The 26,672-nt window shown below is 39.3% G+C and overlaps 1 protein-coding gene across 1 annotated transcript in view; it reads left to right on the forward strand.

Annotated features, from left to right (window-relative positions):
• Positions 1–26,672, forward strand: part of TOPAZ1 (testis and ovary specific TOPAZ 1) — a 114,910-nt gene that overhangs the window by 79,632 nt on the left and 8,606 nt on the right. Inside the window, 1 exon segment of the mRNA XM_078074116.1 lies at positions 25,144–25,308. Within this exon segment, the coding sequence (XP_077930242.1) occupies positions 25,144–25,308 (165 nt within the window).

Raw genomic sequence — 26,672 nt, forward strand, 5'->3', positions numbered from 1 at the left:
ATTTTTTGGAACAGCTTCAGTAGAATAGGTATGATTTCTTCTTTCAATGTTTGGTAGAATTCCCCTGGGAAGCCATCTGGCCCTGGACTCTTGTTTTCTGGGAGGTTTTTAATTACTGCTTCAATTTCCTTGCTGGTTATTGGTATGTTCAGATTGTCTATTTCTTCCTGTTTCAGTCTTGGTAGTTTATAAATGTCCAGGAATGCATCCATTTCTTCCAGATTGCCTAGTTTGTTGGCATATAGCTGCTGGTAATAAGTTCTAATAATTGTCTTTATTTCTTTGGTATTGGTCGCAATTTCTCCCCTTTCATTCATGGTTTTATTAATTTGGGTCCTTTCTTTTTTCTTTTGCATAAGTCTGGCCAGAGGTTTATCGATCTTATTAATTCTTTCAAAGAACCAGCTTCTAGTTCCGTTGATCTGTTTTGTTCTTCTAGTTTCTATTTCATTGATTTCTGCTCTAATCTTTATTATTTCTCTTCTCCTGCTTGGTTTAGGCTTTATTTGCTGTTCTTTCTCTAGGTCCTTTAGGTGTAAGGTTAGCTTGTGTATTTGAGACTTTTCTAATTTTTTGAGAAAGTCTTGTATTGCTATATAGTTTCCTCTTAGGACCAGCTTTGCTGCATCCCAAAGGTTTTGAACAGTTGTGTTTTCATTTCATTTGTTTCCATGAATTTTTAAAATTCTTCTTTAATTTTCTAGTTGACCCATTCATTGTTTAGTAGGATGCTCTTTAACCTCCAAGTGTTTGAATTATTCAGCTTCCTTCCTTTATATCAGCTTATCTTCTAGATCACTAATTCGTTCTTCTGCCTCATTTACCCTGGCTGTTAGAGTATCCAGTTTAGACTGTATCTCATTCATAGCATTTTTAAATTCGGCCTGATTCGATCTCATTTCTGCCCTTAGAGAGTCTGTATTGTCATTAATCCTTTTCTCAAGCCTAACTATTGACTTCATGATTGCTACCCTGAAGTTAATCTCTGACATCTTGCTTATATCCATAGCCATTAGATCTGTGGCAGATGACATTATCTCTGGTTCTTTTCTTTGTTGGGAGTTCCTCCTTCTAGTCATTCTGTTGTGGGATGGTTGAGGGAATGTACAGAATCCAAAATACCAACCACTACGTAAGCAAAATGCACCTTAGAAGAAATCTGAAGTGGTCGAAAGCTACCACAGAGATGCCACCAAAGCCAAGATGATCCAAAACAATAAAAAAGAAAGAAAGAAAAAAGAAAAGAGAAAAAAAAATGAGTGGGTGCGGAGTGAGGAGGATGATTATAATCTCTCAGGGTGGACACAGCAGGGTGATTTGCCCGTTCCTGCTTGATTTTCAGTCTGTGTGTTAGAAGACTATATCCCAAAATTGCAAAGAAATCAGAACTTATGTATATATCAAGATAAAATTGAGTAGAATGAAAAACAGTTTAGTATGGGGCATAAAGCTATAAAAACATATATGTGAAAAAAAAAGTTAAGAAGAGACTTAAAAACATAGGTTGTGAAATAAGAATCTATTTGAAACAAGAGCAGGGTTAAAAAAAAAAAGAAGAAGAAGAAAGGAAACTAAAAAAGAAATGTAAATTTTAACCTGAAGTATAAGTGAGTTGTGAGGGAACAACTGGAGCTCCCTATATTATTTTCCCCTGGTGCTGGAGTTTTACAGTCCTGTGGGAAATAAGCTTATCATTCACCTGTTCTTCCAGTCTGTCTTCTGGGGGAGGGGCCTGCTGCTCAGCTTCTCAGGTGTCTTTGCCTGGGTGGGGTTGCCCCACCCCTTGTCAGGGGACTGGGCTTAATGTGAGCTGGTGGGCTACAGGGCTTTTGTTCCCTGGCATCTTTCCACTTCTCTTCAGAGGGGCAGAGAAAACATGGCCATGTGGGACTCTCAGGCCCATAGCCCCAAAATCGTGCCTCCCCACTCCAAGCTCAACAGATCCTCCAGGTCAGTCTCCACCGCTCCACAGACTCGCGCAGTTTGTGCCCCTGACACCTCTCCACCTCTCTGGGGGGAGTCACAGGGACCCGCGAGCATCTCTGTGCCTTGTGCCTCCGCAACTGCCCACGGCCTTGGGCTCGTGTGTGTGCACCATGTTTCAAAGCTCCTAGGGTCATGCTGGGTGCCACCCCAGCATCTCTTCTTGGGCCACACAGCCCTGAGAGCTGTCCCTGTCGTGGGTGCAAGCTGTTCTTTTTTTTTTTTCTTTTATAAATGTTTTATTTCTTTTTTTTAATTTATTTTCTTATGTTAATCACCATACATTACATCATTAGTTTTTTTTCTTTTTTTAGTGTTCCATGATTCATTGTTTGCGTATAACACAAAGTGCTCCATGCAATACGTGCCCTCTTAAATACCCATCAGCAGGCTAACCCATCCCCCCAACCCCCTCCCCTCTAGAACCCTGTTTGTTTCTCAGAGTCCATAGTCTCTTATGCTTCATCTCCCCCTCCGATTACCCCCTTTCATTTATCCCTTCCTGCTATCTTCTTTTTTTTTTTTTTTTTTGACATATAATGTATTATTTGTTTCAGACGTACAGGTCTGTGATTCAACAGTCTTACACAATTCACGGCACTCACCATAGCACATACCCTCCCCAATGTCTATCACCCAGCCACCCCATCCCTCCCACCCCCCACCACTCCAGCAACCCTCAGTTTGTTTCCTGAGATTAAGAATTCCTCATATCAGTGAGATCCTATGATACATGTCTTTCTCTGATTGACTTACTTCACTCAGCATAATACCCTCCATTTCCATCCAACTTGTTGCAAATGGCAAGATTTCTTTTTTTTTTTTTTTGATGGCTGCATAATATTCCATTGTATATATATACCGGATCTTCTTTATCCATTCATCTGTCGGTGGACATCTTGGCTCTTTCCATAGTTTGGCTATTGTGGACATTGCTGCTATTGGGGTGCACGTACCTCTTCGGATCAACACATTTGTATCTTTGCGGTAGATACCAGTAGTGCAATTGCTGGGTCATAGGGTAGCTCTCTTTTCAACTTTTTGAGGAACCTCAATATTGTTTTCCAGAGTGGCTGCACCAGCTTGCATTCCCACCAACAGTGTAGGAGGGTTCCCCTTTCTCCACATCCCCGCCAACATCTGTCATTTCCTGACTTCTTGATTTTAGCCATTCTGACTGGTGTGAGGTGGTATCTCATTGAGGTTTTGATTTGGATTTCCCTGACACCGAGCAATGTTGAGCACTTTTTCATGTGTCTGTTGGCCATTTGGACGTCTTTGGAAAAATGTCTGTTCATGTCTTCTGCCCATTTCTTGATTGGATCATTTGTTCTTTTGGTGTTGAGTCTGGTAAGTTCTTTATAGATTTTGGATACTAGCCCTTTATCTGATATGTCATTTGCAAATATCTTCTCCCATTCTGTTGGTTGTCTTTTGGTTTTGTTGACTGTTTCTTTTGCCGTGCAGAAGCTTTTTATCTTGATGAAGTCCCAATAGTTCATTTTTGCCTTTTCTTCCCTTGCCTTTGGCGATGTTACTAGGAAGAAGTTGCTGCGGCTGAGGTCGAAGAGGTTGCTGCCTGTGTTCTCCTTTAGGATTTTGATAGACCCCTGTCTCACATTTAGGTCTTTCAACCATTTGGAGTCTATTTTTGTGTGTGGTGTAAGGAAATGGTCCAGTTTCATTCTTCTACATGTGCCTGTCCAATTTTCCCAACACCATTTGTTGAAGAGACTGTCTTTTTTCCATTGGACATTCTTCCCTGCTTTGTCGAAGATTAGATGACCATAGAGTTGAGGGTCCATTTCTGGGCTCTCTATTCTGTTCCATTGATCTATGTGTCTGTTTTTGTGCCAGTACCATACTGTGTTGATGATGACAGCTTTGTAATAGAGCTTGAAGTCCGGAATTGTGATGCCGCCAGCTTTGCTTTTCTTTTTCAACATTCCTCTGGCTATTCGGGGTCTTTTCTGGTTCCATACAAATCTTAGGATTATTTGTTCCATTTCTTTGAAAAAACTTGATGTTATTTTGATAGGGATTGCATTAAATGTGTAGATTGCTCTAGGTAGCATTGACATCTTCACAATATTTGTTCTTCCAATCCATGAGCATGGACCGTTTTTCCATTTCTTTGTGTCTTCCTCAATTTCTTTCATGAGTATTTTATAGTTTTCTGAGTACAGATTCTTTGCCTCTTTGGTTAGATTTATTCCTAGGTATCTTATGGTTTTGGGTGCAGTTGTAAATGGGATCGACTCCTTAATTTCTCTTTCTTCTGTCTTGTTGTTGGTGTGTAGGAATGCCACTGATTTCTGTGCATTGATTTTATATCCTGCCACTTTACTGAATTCCTGTATGAGTTCTAGCAGTTTTGGGGTGGAGTCTTTTGGGTATTACACCTAAAGTATCATATCATCTGCAAAGAGTGAGAGTTTGACTTCTTCTTTGCCAATTTGGATGCCTTTGATTTCTTTTTGTTGTCTGATTGCTGTGGCTAGGACTTCTAATACTATGTTGAATAGCAGTGGTAATAGTGGACATCCCTGCTGTGTTCCTGACCTTAGGGGGAAAGCACTCAGTTTTTCCCCATTGAGAATAATATTTGCTGTGGGTTTTTCATAGATGGCTTTTATGATACTGAGGTATGTATCCTCTATTCCTATACTCTGAAGAGTTTTGAACAAGAAAGGATGCTGTACTTTGTCAAATGCTTTTTCTGCATCTATTGAGAGGATCATATGGTTCTTGTTCTTTCCTTTATTAATGTATTGTATCACATTGATTGATTTGCGGATGTTGAACCCACTTTGCAGCCCAGGGATAAATCCCACTTGGTCGTGGTGAATAATCCTTTTAATGTACTGTAGGATCCTATTGGCTAGTATTTTGGTGACAATTTTTGATCCATGTTCATCAAGGATATTGGTCTGTAATTCTCCTTTTTCATGGGGTCTTTGTCTGGTTTGGGGATCAAGGTAATGGTGGCCTCATAAAACGAGTTTGGAAGTTTTCCTTCCATTTCTATTTTTTGGAACAGTTTCAGAAGAATAGGTATTAATTCTTCTTGAAATGTTTGGTAGAATTCCCCTGGGAAGCCATCTGGCCCTGGGCCTTTGTTGGGAGATTTTTGATGACTGCTTCAATTTCCTTAGTGGTTATAGGTCTGTTCAGGTTTTCTGTTTCTTCCTGGTTCAGTTTTGGTAGTTGATACATCTCTAGGAATGCATCCATTTCTTCCAGATTATCGAATTTGCTGGCATATACTTGCTCATAATATGTTCTTATAATTGTTTGTATTTCTTTGGTGTTGGTTGTGATCTCTCCTCTTTCATTCATGATTTTGTTGATTTGGGTCATTTCTCTTTCTTTTTGATAAGTCTGGCCAGGGGTTTATCAGTCTTGTAATTCTTTCAAAGAAGCAGTTCCTAGTTTCATTGATCTGTTCTACTGTTGTTTTGGTTTCTATTTCATTGATTTCTGCTCTGATCTTTATTATTTCTCTGCTCCTGCTAGGTTTAGGCTTTATTTGGTGATCTTTCTCCAGCTCCTTTAGGTATAGGGTTAGGTTGTGTACTTGAGACCTTTCTTGTTTCTTGAGAAAGGCTTGTATTGCTATATACTTTCCTCTTAGGACTGCCTTTGCTGCATGCCAAAGATTTTGAACAGTTGTGTTTTCATTTTCATTGGTTTCCATGAATTTTTTAAATTCTTCTTTAATTTCCTGGTTGACCCATTCATTCTTTAGTAGGATGCTCTTTAGCCTCCATGTATTTGAGTTCTTCCTGACTTTCCTCTTGTGATTGAGTTCTAGTTTCAAAGCACTGTGGTCTGAAAATATGCAGGGAATGATCCCAATCTTTTGGTACCAGTTGAGACCTGATTTGTAACTTAGGATGTGATCTATTCTGGAGAATGTTCCATGGGCACTAGAGAAGAATGTGTATTCTGTTGCTTGGGAATGGAATGTTCTGAATATGTCTGTGAAGTCCATTTGGTCCAGTGTGTCATTTAAAGTCTTTATTTCCTTGTTATCTTTTGCTTAGATGATCTGTCCATTTCAGTGAAGGGGTTGTTAAAGTCCCCTACTATTATTGTATTGTTGTCAGTGTGTTTCTTTGCTTTTGTTATTAATTGGCTTGTGGTGTCTGGGGGTGTCTTTGGGTCTAAAATGAGTCTCTTGCAGATAGCATATCGATGGGTCTTATTTTTTTATCCAATCGGATACCCCGTGTCTTTTGATTTGGGGCATTTAGCCCATTTACATTCAGGGTAACTATTGAAAGATATGAATTTAGTGCCATTGTATTGCCTGTAAGGTTACTGTTACTGTGTATTGTCTGTGTTCGTTTCTGGTCTGTGTTACTTTTAGGCTCATTCTTTGCTTAGAGGACCCCTTTCAATGTTTCTTGTAGGACTGGTTTTGTGTTTGCAAATTCCTTTAGTTTTTGTTTGTCCTGGACGCTTTTTATCTCTCCTTCAGTTTTCAATGACAGCCTAGCTGGATATAGTATTCTTGGCTGCATATTTTTCTCATTTAGTGCTCTGAATATATCCTGCCAGTCCTTTCTGGCCTGCCAGGTCTCTGTGGATAGGTCTGTTGCCAATCTAATGTTTCTAAAATTGTAGGTTACAGATCTCTTCTCCCGAGCTGCTTTCAGGATTTTCTCTTTGTTTCTGAGACTTGTAAGTTTTACTATTAGATGTCGGGGTGTTGACCTATTTTTATTGATTTTGAGGGGTGTTCTCTGTGTCTCCTGGATTTTGATGCCTGTTTCCTTCCCCAAATTAGGGAAGTTCTCTGCTATAATTTGCTCCAGTATACCTTCTGCCCCTCTCTCTCTTTCTTCTTCTTCTGGGATCCCAATTATTCTAATATTGTTTCATCTTATGGTATCACTTAACTCTCGAAGTCTGCCCTCGTGATCCAGTAGTTGTTGATCTCTCTTTTTCTCAGCTTCTTTATTTTCCATCATTTGGTCTTCTATGTCACTGATTCTCTCTTCTGCCTCATTTATCCTAGCAGTTAGAGCCTCCATTTTTGATTGCACCTCATTAATAGCCTTTTTGATTTCGACTTGGTTAGATTTTAGTTCTTTTATTTCTCCAGAAAGGGTTTCTCTAATAACTTCCATGCTTTTCTCAAGCCCAGCTAGTATCTTTAATATCATCATTCTGAACTCTAGTTCTGACATCTTACTAATGTCCATATTGATTAGGTCCCTGGCAGTCGGTACTGCCTCTTGTTCTTTTTTTTGAGGTGATTTTTTCCATCTTGTCATTTTGTCCAGAGGACAATAGATGAATGAGAGAACAAAATGCTAACAGGGTAACAATGACCCTAGAAAAATATACACTAAACAAGTCAAAAGAAACCTGAAACCGGGGGAAGACAAAGGGAAAGAAAGAAAAAAGAAAAAAAAGGGAAAAGAAAAAGATAAAACAAACAAAAAACAGAATATCATCAAATATGATCAGGCTGGTGCATAGACCAGTGCCACACACTAGATTTTGGGCGTATTTTGGTCTGTTAGAAGAAGGTGCCTCCCAAAATTGTAAAGAAGAAAAAACTTATGTATGTGCAAAAATAGGGGTAAATACGATGAAGGGATGGAACATTATTGTAAAGATGAAAATTATAGAGGGGGGAAAGATGGCGGAGGAGTAGGGGACCCGATTTCAACTGGTCCCCGGAAGTGAGCTGGATCTCTACCAGACCACTCTGAGCACCCACGAAACCAGCCTGAGATGTAAGAAGATCTGGATCTCTACAAACAGAATATCGCAGGCCGTTGGTTTTGAGGTACGAAGCGGAGTGCCGTGATTCTGCGGGCAGATATCGGAGGATAAACGGCAGCGGGAGTGTGCCTGGCCGTGGGGATCCTGCACTGCCGGTGAGTGACAGCCTCGTGCGCTGCGGACGGGGCACAGACTCGCAGACTGGTAGCGTCGGGAAAGAACTTTAGGGCAGCCCCTGGGGTGGAAAACCAGACCAGCGGGGTCGCGCGCACGCGAACCGCAGCCCCCCAGACAGAAACCCGGAGCGACGGTCGCGCACACGCGAACTGTAGCCTCCGAGACGGAAACCCGATGCGCCGTGTCCCGCCCATGAACTGCAACCCCCGGGGTGGGAACCCCGAGCGGCGGAGCCACGCGCGCGCGAGCTGGGAGCGGCTGGCGGTTTTGGAAGCACAAAGGGCAGAGATGTACCCCGACCTGGAGGCAGGACTGGGGGTGCTGTGGAGGGGCACACAACCCAGGACGCTGCAGTTTATAGCAGCACGGACAGAAACAGTCGGTGTGGCCTGGAGAGCTCACTGAAGAACAGACTGAGGTCTCTCTGCTCTGAGGCAGAGGGTTGGAAACGGTCTCTTCTGCTCTGACTTGCAGAAGAGACGCGGAAAGCTGCCAGGGAAAGGCGCCAGAGAACAAAAGCCCCAAAGACTGATTCCCACTGAGCCCACCCCTGCCACAGGGGCGCAGGGCAACTCTGCCCAAACAGGGTTGCCTGAGTAACAGCGCGGCAAGCCCCTCCCGCAGAAGACAGGCTGGGAAAACAAGAGGCCAGCAACCCTAAGGTCCCAAGAAAACAGGTGCATCTTGCTTGGGTTCTGGTCAATAATTTGGACTCTATACATTCCCTCAAACACCCATCAACAGAATGACTAGGAGGAGGAGCCCCCAAAACAGAAAAGACTCAGAGATTATGACTTATGCTGCAGATTTACAAATGGATGCAGATATAACCAAGATGTCGGAGATGGAGTTCAGGCTAGCAGTTGTGAAGACAATGGCTAGAATGGAGAAATCAATTAATGGCAACATAGAATCTCTAAGGGCAGAAATAAAAGGTGAATTGGCAGAACTTAAAAATGCTATCAATGAGATCCAATCCAATCTAGATAATCTAACAGCTAGGGTAACTGAGACAGAAGAGAGAATAAGCGATCTGGAAGACAGTATAATAGATAAAAAGGGAAAAGAGGAGGCCAGGGAAAAACAACTCAGAATCCATGAAAATAGAATCAGAGAAATAAGTGACACCATGAGGCGTTCCAATGTCAGAATCATTGGAATCCCGGAGGGAGTGGAGAGAGAGAGAGGGCTAGAAGATGTATTTGAGCAAATCGTAGCTGAGAACTTCCCTAATCTGGGGAATGAAACAAACATTCGAGTCCTAGAGGCATAGAGGACCCCTCCTAAGATCAAGGAAAACAGGCCAACACCCCGGCATGTGATAGTAAAACTTGCAAATCTGAGAACCAAGGAAACCATCTTAAGGGCAGTTAGGGGGAAGAGATTCCTTACGTACAGAGGGAGGAACATCAGAATAACGTCAGACCTATCCACAGAGACCTGGCAAGCCAGAAAGGCCTGGCAAGACATATTCAGGGTACTAAATGAGAAGAACATGCAGCCAAGAATACTTTACCCGGCAAGGCTTTCATTTAGAATGGATGGAGAGATGCAGACCTTCCACGACCGGCAGAAGTTGAAAGAATATGTGACCACTAAGCCGGCCCTGCAAGAAATATTAAGGGGGGGTTCTATAAAAGGAGAAAGACCCCAAGAGTGATCTACAACAGAAATTTACAGGGACAATCTATAAAAACAACGTCTTCACAGGCAACATGATGACAATTAATTCATATCTTTCAATAATCACTCTCAACGTGAATGGCCTAAACGCTCCCATAAAACGGCACAGGGTTTCAGATTGGATAAAAAGACAGGACCCATCCATATGCTGTCTACAAGAGACTCATTTTGAACCTAAAGAGACATCCAGACTGAAAGTGAAGGGATGGAGATCCATCTTCCATGCCAGCGGACCTCAAAAGAAAGCTGGGGTAGCAATTCTTGTATCAGACAAATTAGATTTTAAACTAAAGTCTGTAATAAGAGACACAGAAGGACACTATATCATTCTTAAAGGGTCTATCCAACAAGAAGATCTAACAATTGTAAATATCTATGCCCCCAACATGGGAGCAGCCATCTACATAAGCCAACTGTTAACCAAAATAAAGAGTCATATTGATAACAATATGTTAATTGTAGAGACCTCAATACTCAACTCTCAGCAATGGACAGATCATCTAAGCAGAAAAGTCAACAAGGAAACAAGACCTTTGAATGATACATTGGACCAGATGGACCTCATAGATATTTACAGAACATTCCACCCTAAAACAACAGAATACTCATTCTTCTCGAGCGCACATGGAACTTTCTCCAGAATAGACCATATACTGGGTCACAAATCAGGTCTCAACCGATACCAAAAGATTGAGATTATTCCCTGCATATTCTCAGACCACAATGCTGTAAAACTGGAACTCAATCACAAAAAGAATTTGGCAGAAATTCAAACATTTGGAAGCTAAAGACCACTCTGCTCAAGAATGTTTGGGTCAACCAAGAAATCAAAGAAGAACTTAAACAATTCATGGAAATCAATGAGAACGAAAACACATCGGTCCAAAACCTATGGGATACTGCAAAGGCGGTCCTAAGGGGGAAATACATAGCCATCCAAGCCTCATTCAAAAAAATAGAAAAATCCCGAATTCACCAACTAACTCTACACCTTAAAGAACTAGAGAAAAAGCAACAAACGAAGCCTAAGCCACACATTAGAAGAGAAATAATTAAAATTAGAGCAGAAATCAATGAATTAGAAACCAGAAACACAGTAGATCAGATCGACGAAACTAGAAGTTGGTTCTTTGAAAGAATTAATAAGATTGATAAACCACTGGCCAGACTTACCGAAAAGAAGAGAGAAAGGACCCAAATTAATAAAATTATGAATGAAAGGGGAGAGATCACCACTAACACCAAGGAAATAGAAACAATTATTAGATATTATTATCAACAACTATATGCCAATAAACTGAGCAATCTGGATGAAATGGAGGCCTTCCTGGAAACCTATAAGCTGCCAAGACTGAAACAGGAAGAAATTGACAACCTGAATAGGCCAATAACCAGTAACGAGATTGAAGCAGTGATCAAAAACCTCCCAAAAAACAAGAGTCCAGGGCCTGATGGATTCCCTGGGGAATTCTACCAACCATTCAAAGAAGAAATAATACCTATTCTACTGAAGCTGTTTCAAAAAATAGAAACAGAAGGAAAACTTCCAAACTCATTCTATGAGGCCAGCATTACCTTCATCCCCAAACCAGGCAAAGACCCCATCAAAAAGGAGAATTCAGACCGATATCCCTGATGAATATGGATTCCACAATCCTCAACAAAATCCTAGCTAATAGGATCCAACAATACATTAAAAGGATCATCCACCACGACCAAGTGGGATTTATCCCCGGGATGCAAGGGTGGTTCAACATTCACAAATCAATCAATGTGATAGAACACATTAATAAGAGGAGGGAGAAGAACCATATGATCCTCTCAATTGATGCAGAAAAAGCATTTGACAAAATACAACATCCTTTCCTGATTAAAACTCTCCAGAGTATAGGGATAGAGGGAACATTCCTCAAGCTCATATAATCCATCTATGAAAAACCCACAGCAAATACCATCCTCAATGGGGAAAAGCTGAGAGCCTTTCCCTTAAGATCAGGAACACGTCAAGGGTGCCCACTCTCACCACTGTTGTTCAACCTAGTACTGGAAGTCCTAGCAACAGCAATCAGACAACAAAAAGAAATAAAAGGTATTCAAATTGGCAAAGAAGAAGTCAAACTCTCTCTTTTCGCAGACATGATACTTTATGTGGAAAACCCAAAAGACTCCACCCCCAAATTATTGGAACTCATCCAGCAATTCAGTAATGTGCAGGATGCAAAATCAATGCACAGAAATCAGTTGCTTTCTTATACACTAACAACTCAACTGTAGAAAGAGAAATTAGAGAAACGATTCCATTTACAATAGCACCAAAAACCATAAGATACCTCGGAATAAACCTAACCAAAGAGGTAAAGGATCTATACTCTAGGAACTACAAAACACTCATGAAAGAAATTGAAGATACCAGAAAAAGATGGAAAAATATTCCATGCTCATGGATCAGAAGAATAAACATTGTTAAAATGGCTATGCTACCCAGAGCAATCTATACCTTCAATGCCATCCCGATCAAAATTCCAATGACATTTTTCAAAGTGCTGGAACAAACAATCCTAAAATTTGTATGGAATCAGAAAAGACCCCGAATTGCCAAGGAGATGTTGAAAAAGAAAAACAAAGCTGGGGGCATCACGTTGCCCGATTTCAAGCTATATTACAAATCAGTGATCACCAAGACAGCATGGTACTGGCACAAAAACAGACATACAGACCAATGGAACAGAATAGAGAACCCAGATACGGACCCTCAACTCTATGGTCAAATAATCTTTGACAAAGCAGGAGAAAACATGCAATGGAAAAAAGACAGTCTCTTCAATAAATGGTGCTGGGAAAATTGGACAGCCACATGCAGAAGAATGAAACTCGACCATTCTCTAACACCATTCACAAAGATAAACTCAAAGTGGATGAAAGACCTCAATGTGAGACAGGAATCCATCCAAATCCTAGAGGAGAACATAGGCAGTAACCTCTTTGACATCGGCCACAGCAGCTTCTTTCAAGATACATCTCCAAAAGCTAGTGAAACAAAAGCAAAAATGAACTTTTGGGACTTCATCAAGATAAAAAGCTTCTGCATAGCAAAGGAAACAGTCAACAAAACAAAGAGGCAAACCACAAAATGGGAGAAGATATTTGCCAATGACACTACAGATAAAGGGCTGGTATCCAAGATGTATAAAGAACTTCTCAAACTCAACACCCAAAAACCAAATAATCAAGTCAAAAAGTGGGCAGAAGATATGAACAGACACTTCTCTGAAGAAGACATAGAAGTGGCTAACAGACACGTGAAAAAATGTTCATCATCATTAGCCATCAGGGAAATCCAAATCAAAACCACACTGAGATACCACCTTACACCAGTTAGAATGGCCAAAATGGACAGGGAAAGAAACAACATAGCAGCAATGTCCGCAATAGCCAAACTGTGGAAAGAGCCGAGATGCCCTTCAACAGATGAATGGATAAAGAAGATGTGGTCCATATATACAATGGAATATTACTCAGCCATCAGAAAGATGAATACCCAACTTTTACATCAACATGGATGGGACTGGAGGAGATTATGCTAAGTGAAATAAGTCAAGCAGAGAAAGTCAAATATCATATGGTTTCACTTATTTGTGGAACATAAGGAATAACATGGAGGACATTAGGAGAAGGAAGGAAAATGGGTGGGGGGAATTGGAGGGAGAGATGAACCATGAGAGACTATGGACCTGAGAAACAAACAGGGTTTTAGAGGGGAGGGGGGAGGGGGGATTGGTTAGGGTATGGGTGATGGGTATTAAGGAGGGCATGTACTGCATGGAGCACTGGGTGTTATACGAAAACAATGGATCGTGGATCACTACATCAAAAACTAATGATGTAATGTATGGTGACTAACATAACATAATAAAATTTTTAAAAAAAAGATGAAAATTATAAAACATTTTATAAAAGGAATTAATAAGAAATTGGTTGAGAAAAGAAGAGGATTTTAAAAAAAGGGAGAGAATGTAATCAGGCAGGAGACTAGAACAAAGCCATACACTAGAGATTTAGGGTATATTTTGGTCTGTTAGAAGAAACTGTATCCCAAAATTTTAAAGAGAGAACAACTTATATATATACCAAAAATAAGGTTAACTACTATGAAGGAATAGAATATGACTCTAAAAATGAAAAATCAAAAAGATTTTTTATAAAAAGTGATTGATAAGATGTTGGTTGAAAAAGGGAAAAAGAAAAATGTAAAAAAATATATATATAATTTAAATTATATTAAATTTATAATTTAAAAAAATAACTTTTAAAGACAAAATCATGGGGAAAAAGCCATGAATTCTATGTGCAGTATTCCCCTAGTGCTGGAGTTCTGCTGTTCTCATTGATCAGTAAACTTGGTCTTGGCTGGCTGTTCTTGCTGATCTTCTGGGGGAGGGGCCTCTTGCCATGGTTCTCAAATGTCTTTGCTGGAGGCGGAACTGCCCCCCCTTGCCCGGGGTCGGGCTAAGTAATCTGTTTTGGTTTGCTCTGGTAGCTTTTTTTCCCTGAAAGATTTCCCTACAGCTTTGGAGGATGAGAGTGAAAATGGCAGCCTCCCAATCTCTGCCCTGGAGGAGCCGAGAACTCGGGGCCCCACTCCTCAGTGAGCCCCTAGAGAAAAGCAGTCAATCACTCCCGTCTCCCTGGTCTCCGGCCGCACTCTGTGCTCACCCGGCCTGTGACCGAGCTTTTCTATCTCTGGCACACGACCCCATGTGGAGTCTCCAAACGCAGCAGGTTCCTGGGGTGCGCTCCCCTGCCGCTTCTCCTGGGGGAGGAAGGGGAGTCTCCCTGATCTGCCGCTTGTTGCGTCCCTGCTCAAAGTGTAGTGGCCCGACTGTGCCCACGGATCACGGTTTATGGCAACCCCGAGCTGAGAGCCCACTCCTCGGCTCCGTCTCTGCAGCTGGTTTCCCCGCTGTGATACCTGGGAGCTCTGCCGCACTCAGGCACCCCCAGTCTTTCTGTGACCCCAAGGGTCCTGAGACCACACTGTCCTAGCGAGGGTTCCACCCCCCACTTAGCCAGTGGAGCGACGTCCCTCAGAAGAGCAGGCTTCTAAAATTTCCGATTTTGTGCTCTGCTGCTGTATCACTTGCCAGTAGCGGCCAATGCAGGCCCCCTCCCTGCCGTCTGTCTTCCCAAATATCACCTTGGATTCAGTTCTCCGCATGTCCTACCTTCCAGAAAGTGGTCACTTTTCTGTTCAGAGAGCTGTTGCTATTCTTTTCTTCGATCTCCTGTTGAGTTCGTAGGTGTTCAGAATGGTTTGATTCCTATCCAGCTGAATTCCTGGGACCAGATGAAATTTAGGTCTCCTACTCCTCTGCCATCTTGCTCCTCCCCCCTACATCATTAGTTTTTGTTGTCGTGCTCCATGATTCATTGTTTGTGTATAACACCCAGTGCTCCATGCAATACGTGCCCTCTTTAATACCCATCACCAGGCTAACCCATCCTCCCACCCCCCCTCCCCTCTAGAACCCTCAGTTTGTTTCTCAGAGTCCATAGTCTCTCATGGTTCGTCTCCCCCTCTGATCCCCCCCTTCATTTATCTCTTCCTACTATCTTTTTTTTTTTTTTTTTAACATATAATGAATTATTTGTTTCAGAGGTACAGGTCTGTGATTCATCAGTCTTACACAATTCACGGCGCTCACCATAGCACATACCCTCCCCAATGTCTGTCACCCAGCCCCCCCATCCCTCCCACCCCCCACCATTCCAGCAACCCTCAGTTTGTTTCCTGAGATTAAGAATTCCTCATATCAGTGAGATCATATGATAATGTCTTTCTCTGATTGACTTATTTCACTTAGCCTAATACCCTCTAGTTCTATCCACGTAGTTGCAAATGGCAAGATTTCATTTTTTTTTTGATGGCTGCATAATATTCCATTGTATACATATCTTCTTTATCCATTCATCTGTTGATGGACAGCTTGGCTCTTTCCATAGTTTGGCTATTGTGGACATTGCTGCTATAAACATTGGGGTGCACGTACCCCTTCGGATCCTTACATTTGTATCTTTGGGTTAAATACCCAGTAGTGCATTTGCTGGGTCGTATGGTAGCTCTCTTTTCAACTTTTTGAGGAACCTCCATTCTGTTTTCCAGAGTGGCTGGTGCAAGCTGTTCTGTATCTCCCCTAGGATGTTAGACAGCCCACATTTTCTAGTCCTTTTCGGGCTGGTCAGGCAGAGGTCAGTCTTCCTAGACCCTCGGCTCTTGGTTTATGGTGCCCAGAGCTGAAAGTCCCCTCTAGGCTCACTGACCATAACCAGTGTCCCTGCTCCACTGGTTGGCACTCTGTCAGTTCAGGCTCCCCTCTTCTTTCTGAGTCTCCTGGAATCCTGAGTCCACAATGATCCACTTAAAATTCTGCCCTTATTTGCCCCCTGTGCCCTCTTCAGAAGGGGGTCCCTCTCCCTAGAGTAGATTTCTAAGGATCCTGATTTTTTTCTCCGGTGTCATATCACTTTCTGGCAGCCGGCTTATGGAGGCTCCCACCCCCCTCCACTTATCTTCAGATATTTCCCCCAAAGATTCAAGGTTCCACACCTCCTACCTTGCAAAAAGTAGTTGTTTTTCTGCTTGTGGAGGTCCGGATAAATCTTACATCTCAGGTTGAATTCATGTGTGTTCAGAATGGTTTTATAGATATCCAGCTAAATTTGAGGGAGCAGATGAATTGAGGTCCCCTACTGTGCCGCTATCTTGCCCCCTCCCCCAGAAGTGTTTTGTTCTTAAAAGCATTCTGCAGTAGACAGACCTTTCTTAAGAAAGGAAATACAAAGGTCTATATCTCATTTGTAACACATGTGAGTAATACTCATAATAAGAGAAATACATATTAAAATTACAAACACCTATCAGACTAGCAAAATAAGAGTTTAGTGATATACTTTTCCTGAGAGTATAGAGAGAGCCATTCATACACATTGTCTTTAGGGGTTTGGGGCTAAATATCTGTCACAATTTAAGAGTGCATATTTCCTTTTATATATCATCTCTATTCCTAGGAATTTCTCCTACAAACACAAGGGTATGTACTGTAAGTTATCCAGAATCTTTTTTTTTTTTTTTTTTTACCATCAACAGTGATAACAAAGGATTCATATAACTTAAATGTCCATTAAGAGAGTACCAGTTGATTAACTTTGTGATAGCCATATGATGGAGTAGAGTGAGGCAGATCTACAGATACTCATTTGGAATGATCTCCAGGATCTATTGCCAGGTGAAAAAAGGAATGTGCCGACCAGTGTGCATAGTAACAAAAATAAATAATATGGATAAATACATATTTGCTTTTATACCCTTAAAATATTTGTAGAAGGATGCACAAGAAATAAATGATTGTGGTTGTTTTTGGGAAAAGGAATTGAGTACTTGGAGGACAGGGATAAGTGGCAGATTAACTTTTTACATATGTTTTTTCTATATTTTTTCCTTTTGGAAAAATATGCACTTATTACCTACTAAACTTTTTATAGAAGAGTTATACATTAGTTATGTTTGAGAAATGCAGAATATTTTACACATTTTAGTGAGTGGCAGACTTTATGATGAGAAGAAATCTATTGTTTTGGAGTTTTAGTTTGACATTTAAAACTTTCTCAGTACTAGTAGCTTCTATCTTGGCAATTGAACAATAAATTCCTGCCTTCTCCCCTTACCAGCATAAAAAAGAGCCTTAAAGCCATAATTTATGTAATGATTGTTTGGAGGCTGAAGAATAAGTGTCTTAACCCTTTGAATATACATTTTGTAAAAAGTTATGCCATTTCTTGAGAAGCTGCCCTTGAACTTTAAATTTTATTGCCTTAATGTAAGTAACACATATTCATTATCAAGAAATAAAAGGTAGATAAGAAAAACTGGTGATAGAAATTTCTTATGCAGTCCAGCCAGAAATGACTATTAACTGCTTTAATGTTACTATCCATACTCTTTTTGTACCTTGCATTTTTTTTTCGGGGAACAGTCTTTCTATGGACATCTTTTTGTGAAAAGGAATAAATAGTCTTCTACAACATCACTTACTGGAATGCATGGTTTTCTCTCTTATGAAGTAATATGTATATTTATATAAATATAGATATATAAATAATGAAGTAGTGTATATATATATTTATATAAATATTTCTGTGGATCCACTTTTCTTGGTCTAGTTTGTTTTCAGATGTCAATGAAAAACAATAATCCCTGCTAAACATCCCTGCTAATACTACATTCTTAGGATAAATTCTGATGGAATTGCTAGGTAGATTTGCCCTCATTCCCATTCAGATTTGCGTCAGGTTATTTTAAGTTTATTAAAAAGCCTCCCTTTGTAAGAAAATCCTAGAGAACTATTGCATAGGTATCTCTTCTATACATTGTCCTTTTAAGGAGTCACAGGTGCATATAAACAGTCCAAGTGTTAGTGCCCAATATCATGGTTTTTAGTTATCAGACAGACTGGTGCATTCCAGTTATACAAACCCTGATTTGGCTATCAGTACTTTCCATTCCAGGTCTTATCTCTTGGAATGGAATACAAAAGTACCCTACACCTTTAGAAAGGTTATAGTCTTACCAGTGTATGAAGATGCATGTTATGAAACACCCTCACCAGTATTATTTTTCGAATATTATTTTTCTTACCTCTTTGCTAGTTTGATAGGGGAAAAGTGATATTTACTGCTTTACTTTGCATTTAATTGCTTATTAGAAAACTTAACTCTCCTTTTTTTCCATTTGTACTTACTTTTTTGTGAATTACTAGTTCGTGTTCTTGGTCTGTTTTCAGATTTTAGTTTTTCTCTTCATTATTGATTTAATAATGTATTTGCTATATACCAAAGCATTGTGTTAAGTGTGTTACTTGTGTCATCTCATTTAATCAACACTAGCCCCATGAGGTAGGTGAAAGTATCCCAAGATGAAGACACTGAGGTTCAGAGAAGATCACACAGCAAATAAGTATAGAGCAAGAATTCCAATCCAGGTCTGTCTGATTGCAAAGTCCATATTTTTAAGCCTTATACCAGTACTGTTATTTTCCTAGTCTTTCCTCTAAATGGACTTTATAAAATTGCAACTAGGGCCAAAGCACAAACCACATAAACAGACCTGGATCTAACTTAGCCAGCCACCTGAGGAAGATGGTGATTCCGATCTTGTTTTTATAAATCCAAGACAGTGATTCTCAAAGCTGACCATCAGAACACACTGGAAGATTGTTAAAACACAAATTGCTTGGCCCATTCCCAGATTTTCTGATTCATTAAGTCTGGGATGGGTCCTGAGAATTTGCATTACTTAGAAGTTCTCAGGTGTTGCTGATGCTGATGCTGATGCTGGTCTGGGAACCTCACTTTGAAGACCACTACCCTACAGCTCTCTCACATGGGGACTTCTCACACCTCCCCTTGTGTCCCTAAGCCACACTTCGTCAAGTCATTCCCCTATAACTATTACATTTTTATTATGCATTACTTGTGGATTTTTTTCCTTTAAGTATCTTTGCACCTTCCTGAGTTTTTCATTTAGACTTTTTCCTAGTTTTATTGAGATATAATTGACATACACTACTGTGTAAGTTTAAGGAGTATAGCATAATATATATTGTGAATTGATTAGTATAGTAAGTTTAGCTAATATCTATCATCTCATATAGATACAAGAAAAAGAAAAAAAAAAGTTTTTTTCCCTTGTGATGAGAACTCTTAGGATCTGCTCTCAGCAACTTTCCTGTATGTCATACAGCAGTGTTAACTATAGTCACCATGTTGTATATTACCTCCGCAGTAGTATAATTGGGAGTTTGTGCCTTTTGACCACCTTCATCCATTTCCCTACCCCCCACCTCTGGTAACCACAAATCTGATCTCTTTTTCTAGGAGTGTGTGTATGTGTTTAAAGATTTTATTTATTTATGTGAGAGTGCACAAGCAGGGGCAGGGGCAGAGGGAGAGAGAAAGGGAGAACCAGACTCCCCACTGAGCAGGGAGCCTGATGCAGGGCTTGATCCCAGGACCCCAGGATCATGACCTGAGCCGAAGACAGATGCTTAACCAACTGAGCCACCCAGGCAGCCCTAGGAGTTTATGTTTTTTTAAGATTCCACATATAAGTGAGATCATACAGTATTCGTCTTTCTCTTTTTCACTTACTTCACTTAGCATAATGCTCTCAAGGTCCATCTCTATTGTTGTAGGCTGGAATTGTTTAAAGTATGTGTGTGTGTGTGTGTGTGTGTGTGTGTTTCTTTTGGTTTGTTTGTTTAGAAAAGTGTTAATATTTTTGTAGTAGGAAATTTAGCATACAGGTTAACCTGAATACCTAGACCAGTGACTGTTACTGCAGTACTAATATAAGCATATAAACAGTGTTGATATTTGGGAAAAACTCTGTCATCTTCATTTTCAATCAGTGGATGGCTCTGTTCAGCACAATGTTGTGTTAGGCCAGGCCATCTTCTTCAGTCTCTGTTTTCATACAACAGTTTCACTTATATCTACGTATGTAGGCATAGCCGTTATTTAGGTCATTGACACCTCTTTCCCAAATAATTTTCTTTTTTTTTTTAAGATTTTATTTTATTTATTTGAGAGAGAGAGAGCACAAGAGGGGGTAGGGTCAGAGGGAGAAGCAGACTCCCCGCTGAGCAGGGAGCCCGATGCAGGACTCGATCTTGGGACTCTGGGATCATGACCTGAGCCGAAGGCAGTCGCCCAACCAACTGAGCCACCCAGGCGCCCCCAAATAATTGTCATCAAATATGAAATCATTTTCAGTGATTTAGATTTTTGTTAATTTCTTCTTTGTATTTTTCTGTTTTGCTTTAATTTTTTATAGTGATTGTTTATATTTTAAAAATAAACATTTTTTTTAAGATTTATTTATTTTAGAGAGAGAGAGTGCACATGAGCAGGGGGAGGGGCAGAGGGAGAAGGAGAGAGAGAAATCTCAAGCAGACTCCCTGCTGAGCATGGAGGCCAATGTCGGTTTGATCCCTGGACCCTGAGATCATGATCTGAGCCGAAATCAAGAGTTGGATGCTTAACTGACTGAGCCACCCAGGCGCCCCAAAATATAAACATTATTTTAAAAGTGAGTAAATCAGCTTGGTCTCATCCTGAACAATAGTATCTATGAAATCACCAGTTTAATCTGGTTTTTATACTTAACATGCTCTTTTATTTGTATAAATTTTGTAATACACAAATAAATTATTAAAATTATAATGTAACTTAAAAACCAGTCAGGAACTTGCCATCAGTGATGCATATATTCACACTCAGGAAAAACCATACTGTAAATTATGCCCCTTAATATTATGATAGTTCTGGGGCACCTGGGTGGCTCAGTCATTAAGCCTCTGCCTTCGGCTCAGGTCATGATCCCAGGGTCCTGGGATCAAGCCCCACATCAGGCTCCCTGCTCAGTGGGAAGCCTGCTTCTCCCTCTCCCACTCCCCCTGCTTGTGTTCCCTCTCTCTATCAAATAAATAAAAAAATCTTTAAAAAATATTATGATAGTTCTATCTTAATAATATTAATTATTATTAATTAATAATATAGTTATTTGGTAATCTCACTGACTAGCCTTAATTAATATTAAAGATATTAGCCCAGGGCGCCTGGGTGGCTCAGTCGGTTAAGCGACTGCCTTCAGCTCAGGTCATGATCCCAGGGTCCTGGGATCGAGTCCCACATCAGGCTCCTTGCTTTGCGGGGAGCCTGCTTCTCCCTCTCCAACTCCCCCTGCTTGTGTTCCCTCTCTCGCTGTCTCTCTCTCTGTCAAATAAATAAATAAAATCTTAAAAAAAAAAAAAAAAGCTTTAAAAAAAAAAAAGAGATTAGCCCAGTGATGGGTATTAAGGAGGGCACGTATCGCATGGAGCACTGGGTGTTATACGCAAACAATGAATCATGATGGAACACTACATCAAAAACTAATGATGTACTGTATGGTGACTAACATAACATAATAAAATTAAAAAAAAAAGATATTAGTCCTTGATCTGTTGGATATTTGCGAATATTTTTCTTAGCTTTTCATTTTCCTTTAACTTTATATTTTTGCATTTTTGTTTTTCTTTCGCCCACCTGACCTTTTTTCTGCTTAAACAGAAACTGCTTTTTCTTTTTAGTATTCTTTTTTGTATAACTTTTTATTTTTTTAATATTCCTTTTTTGGTATAGCTGGCACACTATATTACATTCGTTTCAAGTGTACAACATAGTGACTCAACATCTCTGTATATTATGTTAATTTTCACTACAAGTGTAGTTAGCATCTGTCACCATACAACACTATTAAAATACCATTTACTATATTCCCTGTGCTATACCTTTTATTCCCATGACTTATTCATTCCATAACTAGAAGCCTGTATCTCCCACTCTCCTTGACCTATTTTGTCCATTCCCTCTCCACCACAGTTTACTCTCAGTATTTATGGGTCTGTTTCTGCTTTTTAAATTATTACTAATTTTTGTTTTGTATCATGCTTTAAGGCAGTCCTTAATCTCAAAATTATATATTTACCCTATGTTTTTCAAAATTTTTGGTTCATTACCAGTTTTAAATTTTGATATGAGGTAGGAAAATAATTTTATTCCCCCAAAATGCCATAGCTCACCCTTTATTCACTTCTTTGAAATGCCACTTGTATTATATATTGGAATCTTGTGTCTGCTTAGGTCTGTTTCTGTACTAGCTTTCTCTCCCAGGGATCTCTGTTTCTGTGGTAGCACCAAACGCTTTTTAGTTAATGTAGCTTTAGAATATGCGATAATATCTATTTAGGCAAGATCACTTTCACTTCTCTTCCAGAACTATTATTTATATTCTCAAGTGCTTATTCTTTTGGATGAATTTCAGAGTTATTGGGTCAGTTTTTCATACAGTTCTATAGGAAATTTGATTGGGATTATATTAAATGTATATATTAAAGGGAAAAAGGTATCTTTAGATATTCCTTATGGTATATGCAGTATTCACTATGGTAAAGGATAGTAATTCGGTAAATCTCACTGACTAGCCTGGGAATTCATTCACTGCAGACCATCTTAATAGTCTTTATATTCTTAGTGCCCTATATTCAAAATCTTGCATGAATAATGACTGAATATGCATAGACAAAGAATTGATATTATAGAAAATTTGCTTGCACTTTGATTCTGAGATTTTTTAGACAAATGGAAAATATTCCCAACTGTGGAACAGAGAAAAACATGAGGATTAATGCAATGAGAACTTTTATCACCATAAAACTAGTATTTACACGAGTAAACTGGTTTTTGTTTTTGAGAATTTAATTCTAAGAGTTCTTATAAAATTTTCATAAAAGTGATAGAGTTGTGAATGGGGTGGATTAGTTAAAAGCTATTAATTTCACAAATGACTTCCCAATTACCAGTCTCAGTTAATTTTGGTACATAAAATGGCCAACTTACTCAGATTTTTTAAGATAGCTACACAATTTGGTAAGATTTCAAAATGAATCTCCTAAAATACTGTCTATTCTTTCAAAAAATGGGACCATTATTCTACCTTAATAATTAAAAAATGAGTACTAAATAAAGAAGAACAATACAATTGTTATAAAAAAGGCCACATAGTCTACTTTTTATAAATATGACATATCTACCAGATATATGTTTAACCAATAATAATTGAACTTATTTGATAAAAATACAATTCAGTTTATAAGGAATGGTGATTTAGTGGTTTTACTTTTGGGAATTATGGGGAAAAATGGAAATTATGTTTTTTGTTTTTTGTTTTATAAAGATTTTATTTATTTATTTGACAGAGAGAGACACAGTGAGAGAGGGAACACAAGCAGGGGGAGTGGGAGAGGGAGAAGCAGACTTCCCACCGAGCAGGGAGCCCGATGCGGGGCTCCCAGGATCCTGGGATCATGACCTGAGCCAAAGGCAGACGCTTAACGACTGAGCCACCCAGGCACACCGGGAATTCTGTTTTAACAGCTGATTTATGTAGTCTTTCAGAAGATAATAAGTTCATTTAAATTTCTCTATATATTAAAATTTAAGCAAATTTGGGAGTAAATTAATGAAAGTATCTGTTTAAATGAGCAACAATATTTGTAAAACATTGCCTAGCACATACTATAAGGCAAGTCAAGCAATCAGTCAATCAAGTGGGCTCTAGTAATTTCAAAACAAGTTCATTTTAAAGTTATACTGGATAATTAAGGCTTTATTTTGGCATTGTGTACGTGAATTGCCAAATCTTTCTTTAATACTATTTGTATTCACTGTGCTGGGAAGGCCACAAAAGAAAAAGAATACATGACTCCTGCACTTAGTCAAGTTAAAAAAGAACAGGGGAATGTGACTTGAGTGTTACATAATAATGTTTTATTTATATATCTTGTGTATGATGATTGAGGGAATTAGGTAAATGATGAAATATTGACATATCTAATATTTTAGCACCTCAGTGTTCTGTATTACAGTCTCCTATTGCTTTTAATGTGCAAATCAGGGCAGAAATTAAGGAACTTCAGCATTATAGGTAATATTTTTTTTTTAAGCTGAATGAAGGGTACATAAACTTTATTATGTTTTTTTAACTTACGTATGTTGGATATTCTTGTGTACATATAAAATATTTTATAATAAAAATTGTTTAAAAATTGGGGGGGAGCTGTTCTCCAAAATAACTAATTAAATTATGTATTTTTTTAAGATTTTATTTATGTATTTTATTTTTTAAAGATTTATTTATTTATTTATTTATTTATTTATTTATTTCAGAGAGAGAGAGAGGGCACGAGTGTGGGAAGGGGCAGAGAGAGAGAGAAACTTTAGCATACTCCACACTGATTGTGGAGCCCAATGCAGAGCTCAATCTCCTGACCCTGAGATCACAACCTGAGCAGCTGAAACCAAGAGTCTGACCCTTAACTGACTGCGTCACCCAGGCTCCCCTTTATTTATTTGAGAGAGAGAGAGTGCGTGAGCAGGGGGAGGGGCAGAGGGGAAGGAGAGAATCTCAAGCCAATTCTGCGCTGAGCACAGAGCCCAATGCAGGGCTCCATCTCTCGACCCTGAGATCATGACCTGAGTTGAAATCAAGAGTCAGACGCTTAACTGACTGAGCCACCCAGGGGCCCCTAAATTATGTATTCTTTATTGTAAAATTGTTAAACTTGTCCACACAAATAATATTTTACATTATAACAAATATTGACTATAATCGAAACGTTATTGTCATGCAAAAATAAACATTAACTTCAGAATCAATAACTGATTAGTACACTTAGAAAAATGAAGAATTAATTAAAAAATACATATAACAAAGTGCTTATTAGTTTGCATCTCCTTAGGATGGTGATCATCACTATATAAGTTGTTTCTAATAAATTTGAGTCATTGTTATCTTTTCTGAACACATACTTAAGTTTTGATACTTATATTTGAAAACAGTTGTGATTATATTGTTAAATGTAATTTCCATAGTATAAAGTATTAGTACCTTTTTCTTTTTGCAAGAGTCAGAATGGATCATCAATACACCACTGTGGCCTTGTGATAGACTGGATGTACTCAATCGACATAATCTGCTCTTTACAATTGCACATGAAATCTTGGCCAAGAGCCTTTACAGACAGACATTTGAAGTTTTGCAAAATCTACCAGGTTTTCAAAATTCTCAAGGTATGTTTTTTAAAAGTTTCAATAAATCTCTTGTCCATCTGGTATTTTTTTTTTTATTATTTTTTAAGATTTTGTTTATTTGTCAGAGAGAGAGCGCGCGCACACACACACAAGCAGGGGGAGAGGCAGGCAGAGGGAGAAGCAGGCTCTCCAACAAGCAAGGAGACCAATGCAGGACTCGATCCCAGAACCCTGGGATCATGACCTGAGCTGAAGGCAGACGCTTAACTGACTGAGCTACCCAGGCGTCCCCATCTGGTGTTTAAATAAGAAACAGTTCTGCACCTGTTTTGGCTGAGCATATATTTTTAATGAAATTGTTTTCTGCAAAATGTGTTCTCTGAAAACTGAATATGCTTTTCTTTGTTTTGTTTTGTTTTGTTTTGTTTTAAAGCAGAGTTGCTCACTTTTGGGTTGTCAGCAGTTCCCAACTGTTTTCGTCAGTCCCCTTTCCCTACCTGTCAGGTCAGCAGCAAACAAACAGTAATGCCCCAGCAAGCTTCATGTGGTAAAAATTCATTGCATTAGAATAATGAAGAATACTTCTTTTATTACTTACTATATATATAAGTATAGAGCTTAGTTTCCATTACCTTGAAACATAGGGAAACATGAAATAAATGGAGGAAATTAGCAAATGACAAGTTCAAAGAAAGGGATTGTTAATGTGGGCCATAGTAGGTAGTGCTCTCAGATCCTAACGCTCAAGTCTGAGTATGTCAGGTATGAACAGGAAGAGAGCCCATGTTAAGGGAAGCATGAGCAAAAGCTTTGGGTCAAAATGAGCTGAGCAATGGGTTCAGAGTGGCAGGTTACCACTTCATCAGAATGTTAACCTGAGGGCCTCCCACAGTGCTTTATCAGTCAGTCAGTGTTATAGGAAAGTTCCACTGGTGGAGATGTTTAGGAAGAGACTAAAAGGTAAGGAGATTAATTTCCTGCTAAGGCCTAGATCACTAAAGGTTGCTGCAGATAAAGTGATAAAAGACCAGAGTCTAGGTTATAGATTGAACTGACTGAATATAGGGACTAAAAAACTTGGTAGTCTCCAAGGTGACTTCACTTTCTTCTAAGTGAGGAATTGAACTAGAAATGCCCAATAAAAGATTTGTTTTTAATTTGAGAGAGAATATTATGAGGGGGTGATTTATTTTTAGTCATGGGAAATTAAGTCTGAGGTCTGAACTGTATGTAGACAATGCAAGCAGAACTGTGCAAGTCATTCATTTTGAGACACTGCAGATGCAGACACGTGGGGATCACGAATGGGTGTTTAATGCAGCCTCTGCAATAGTTGTCAAGCTTCCTTTCTTATTCTTTATTACAAAGTAAATGAATGAGTTTGCTTTTGTTGAATGCTTATT

The sequence above is a fragment of the Halichoerus grypus genome, chromosome 1 (genome assembly GCF_964656455.1).
Source record: "Halichoerus grypus chromosome 1, mHalGry1.hap1.1, whole genome shotgun sequence".
NCBI classification, from domain to species: domain Eukaryota; kingdom Metazoa; phylum Chordata; class Mammalia; order Carnivora; family Phocidae; genus Halichoerus; species Halichoerus grypus.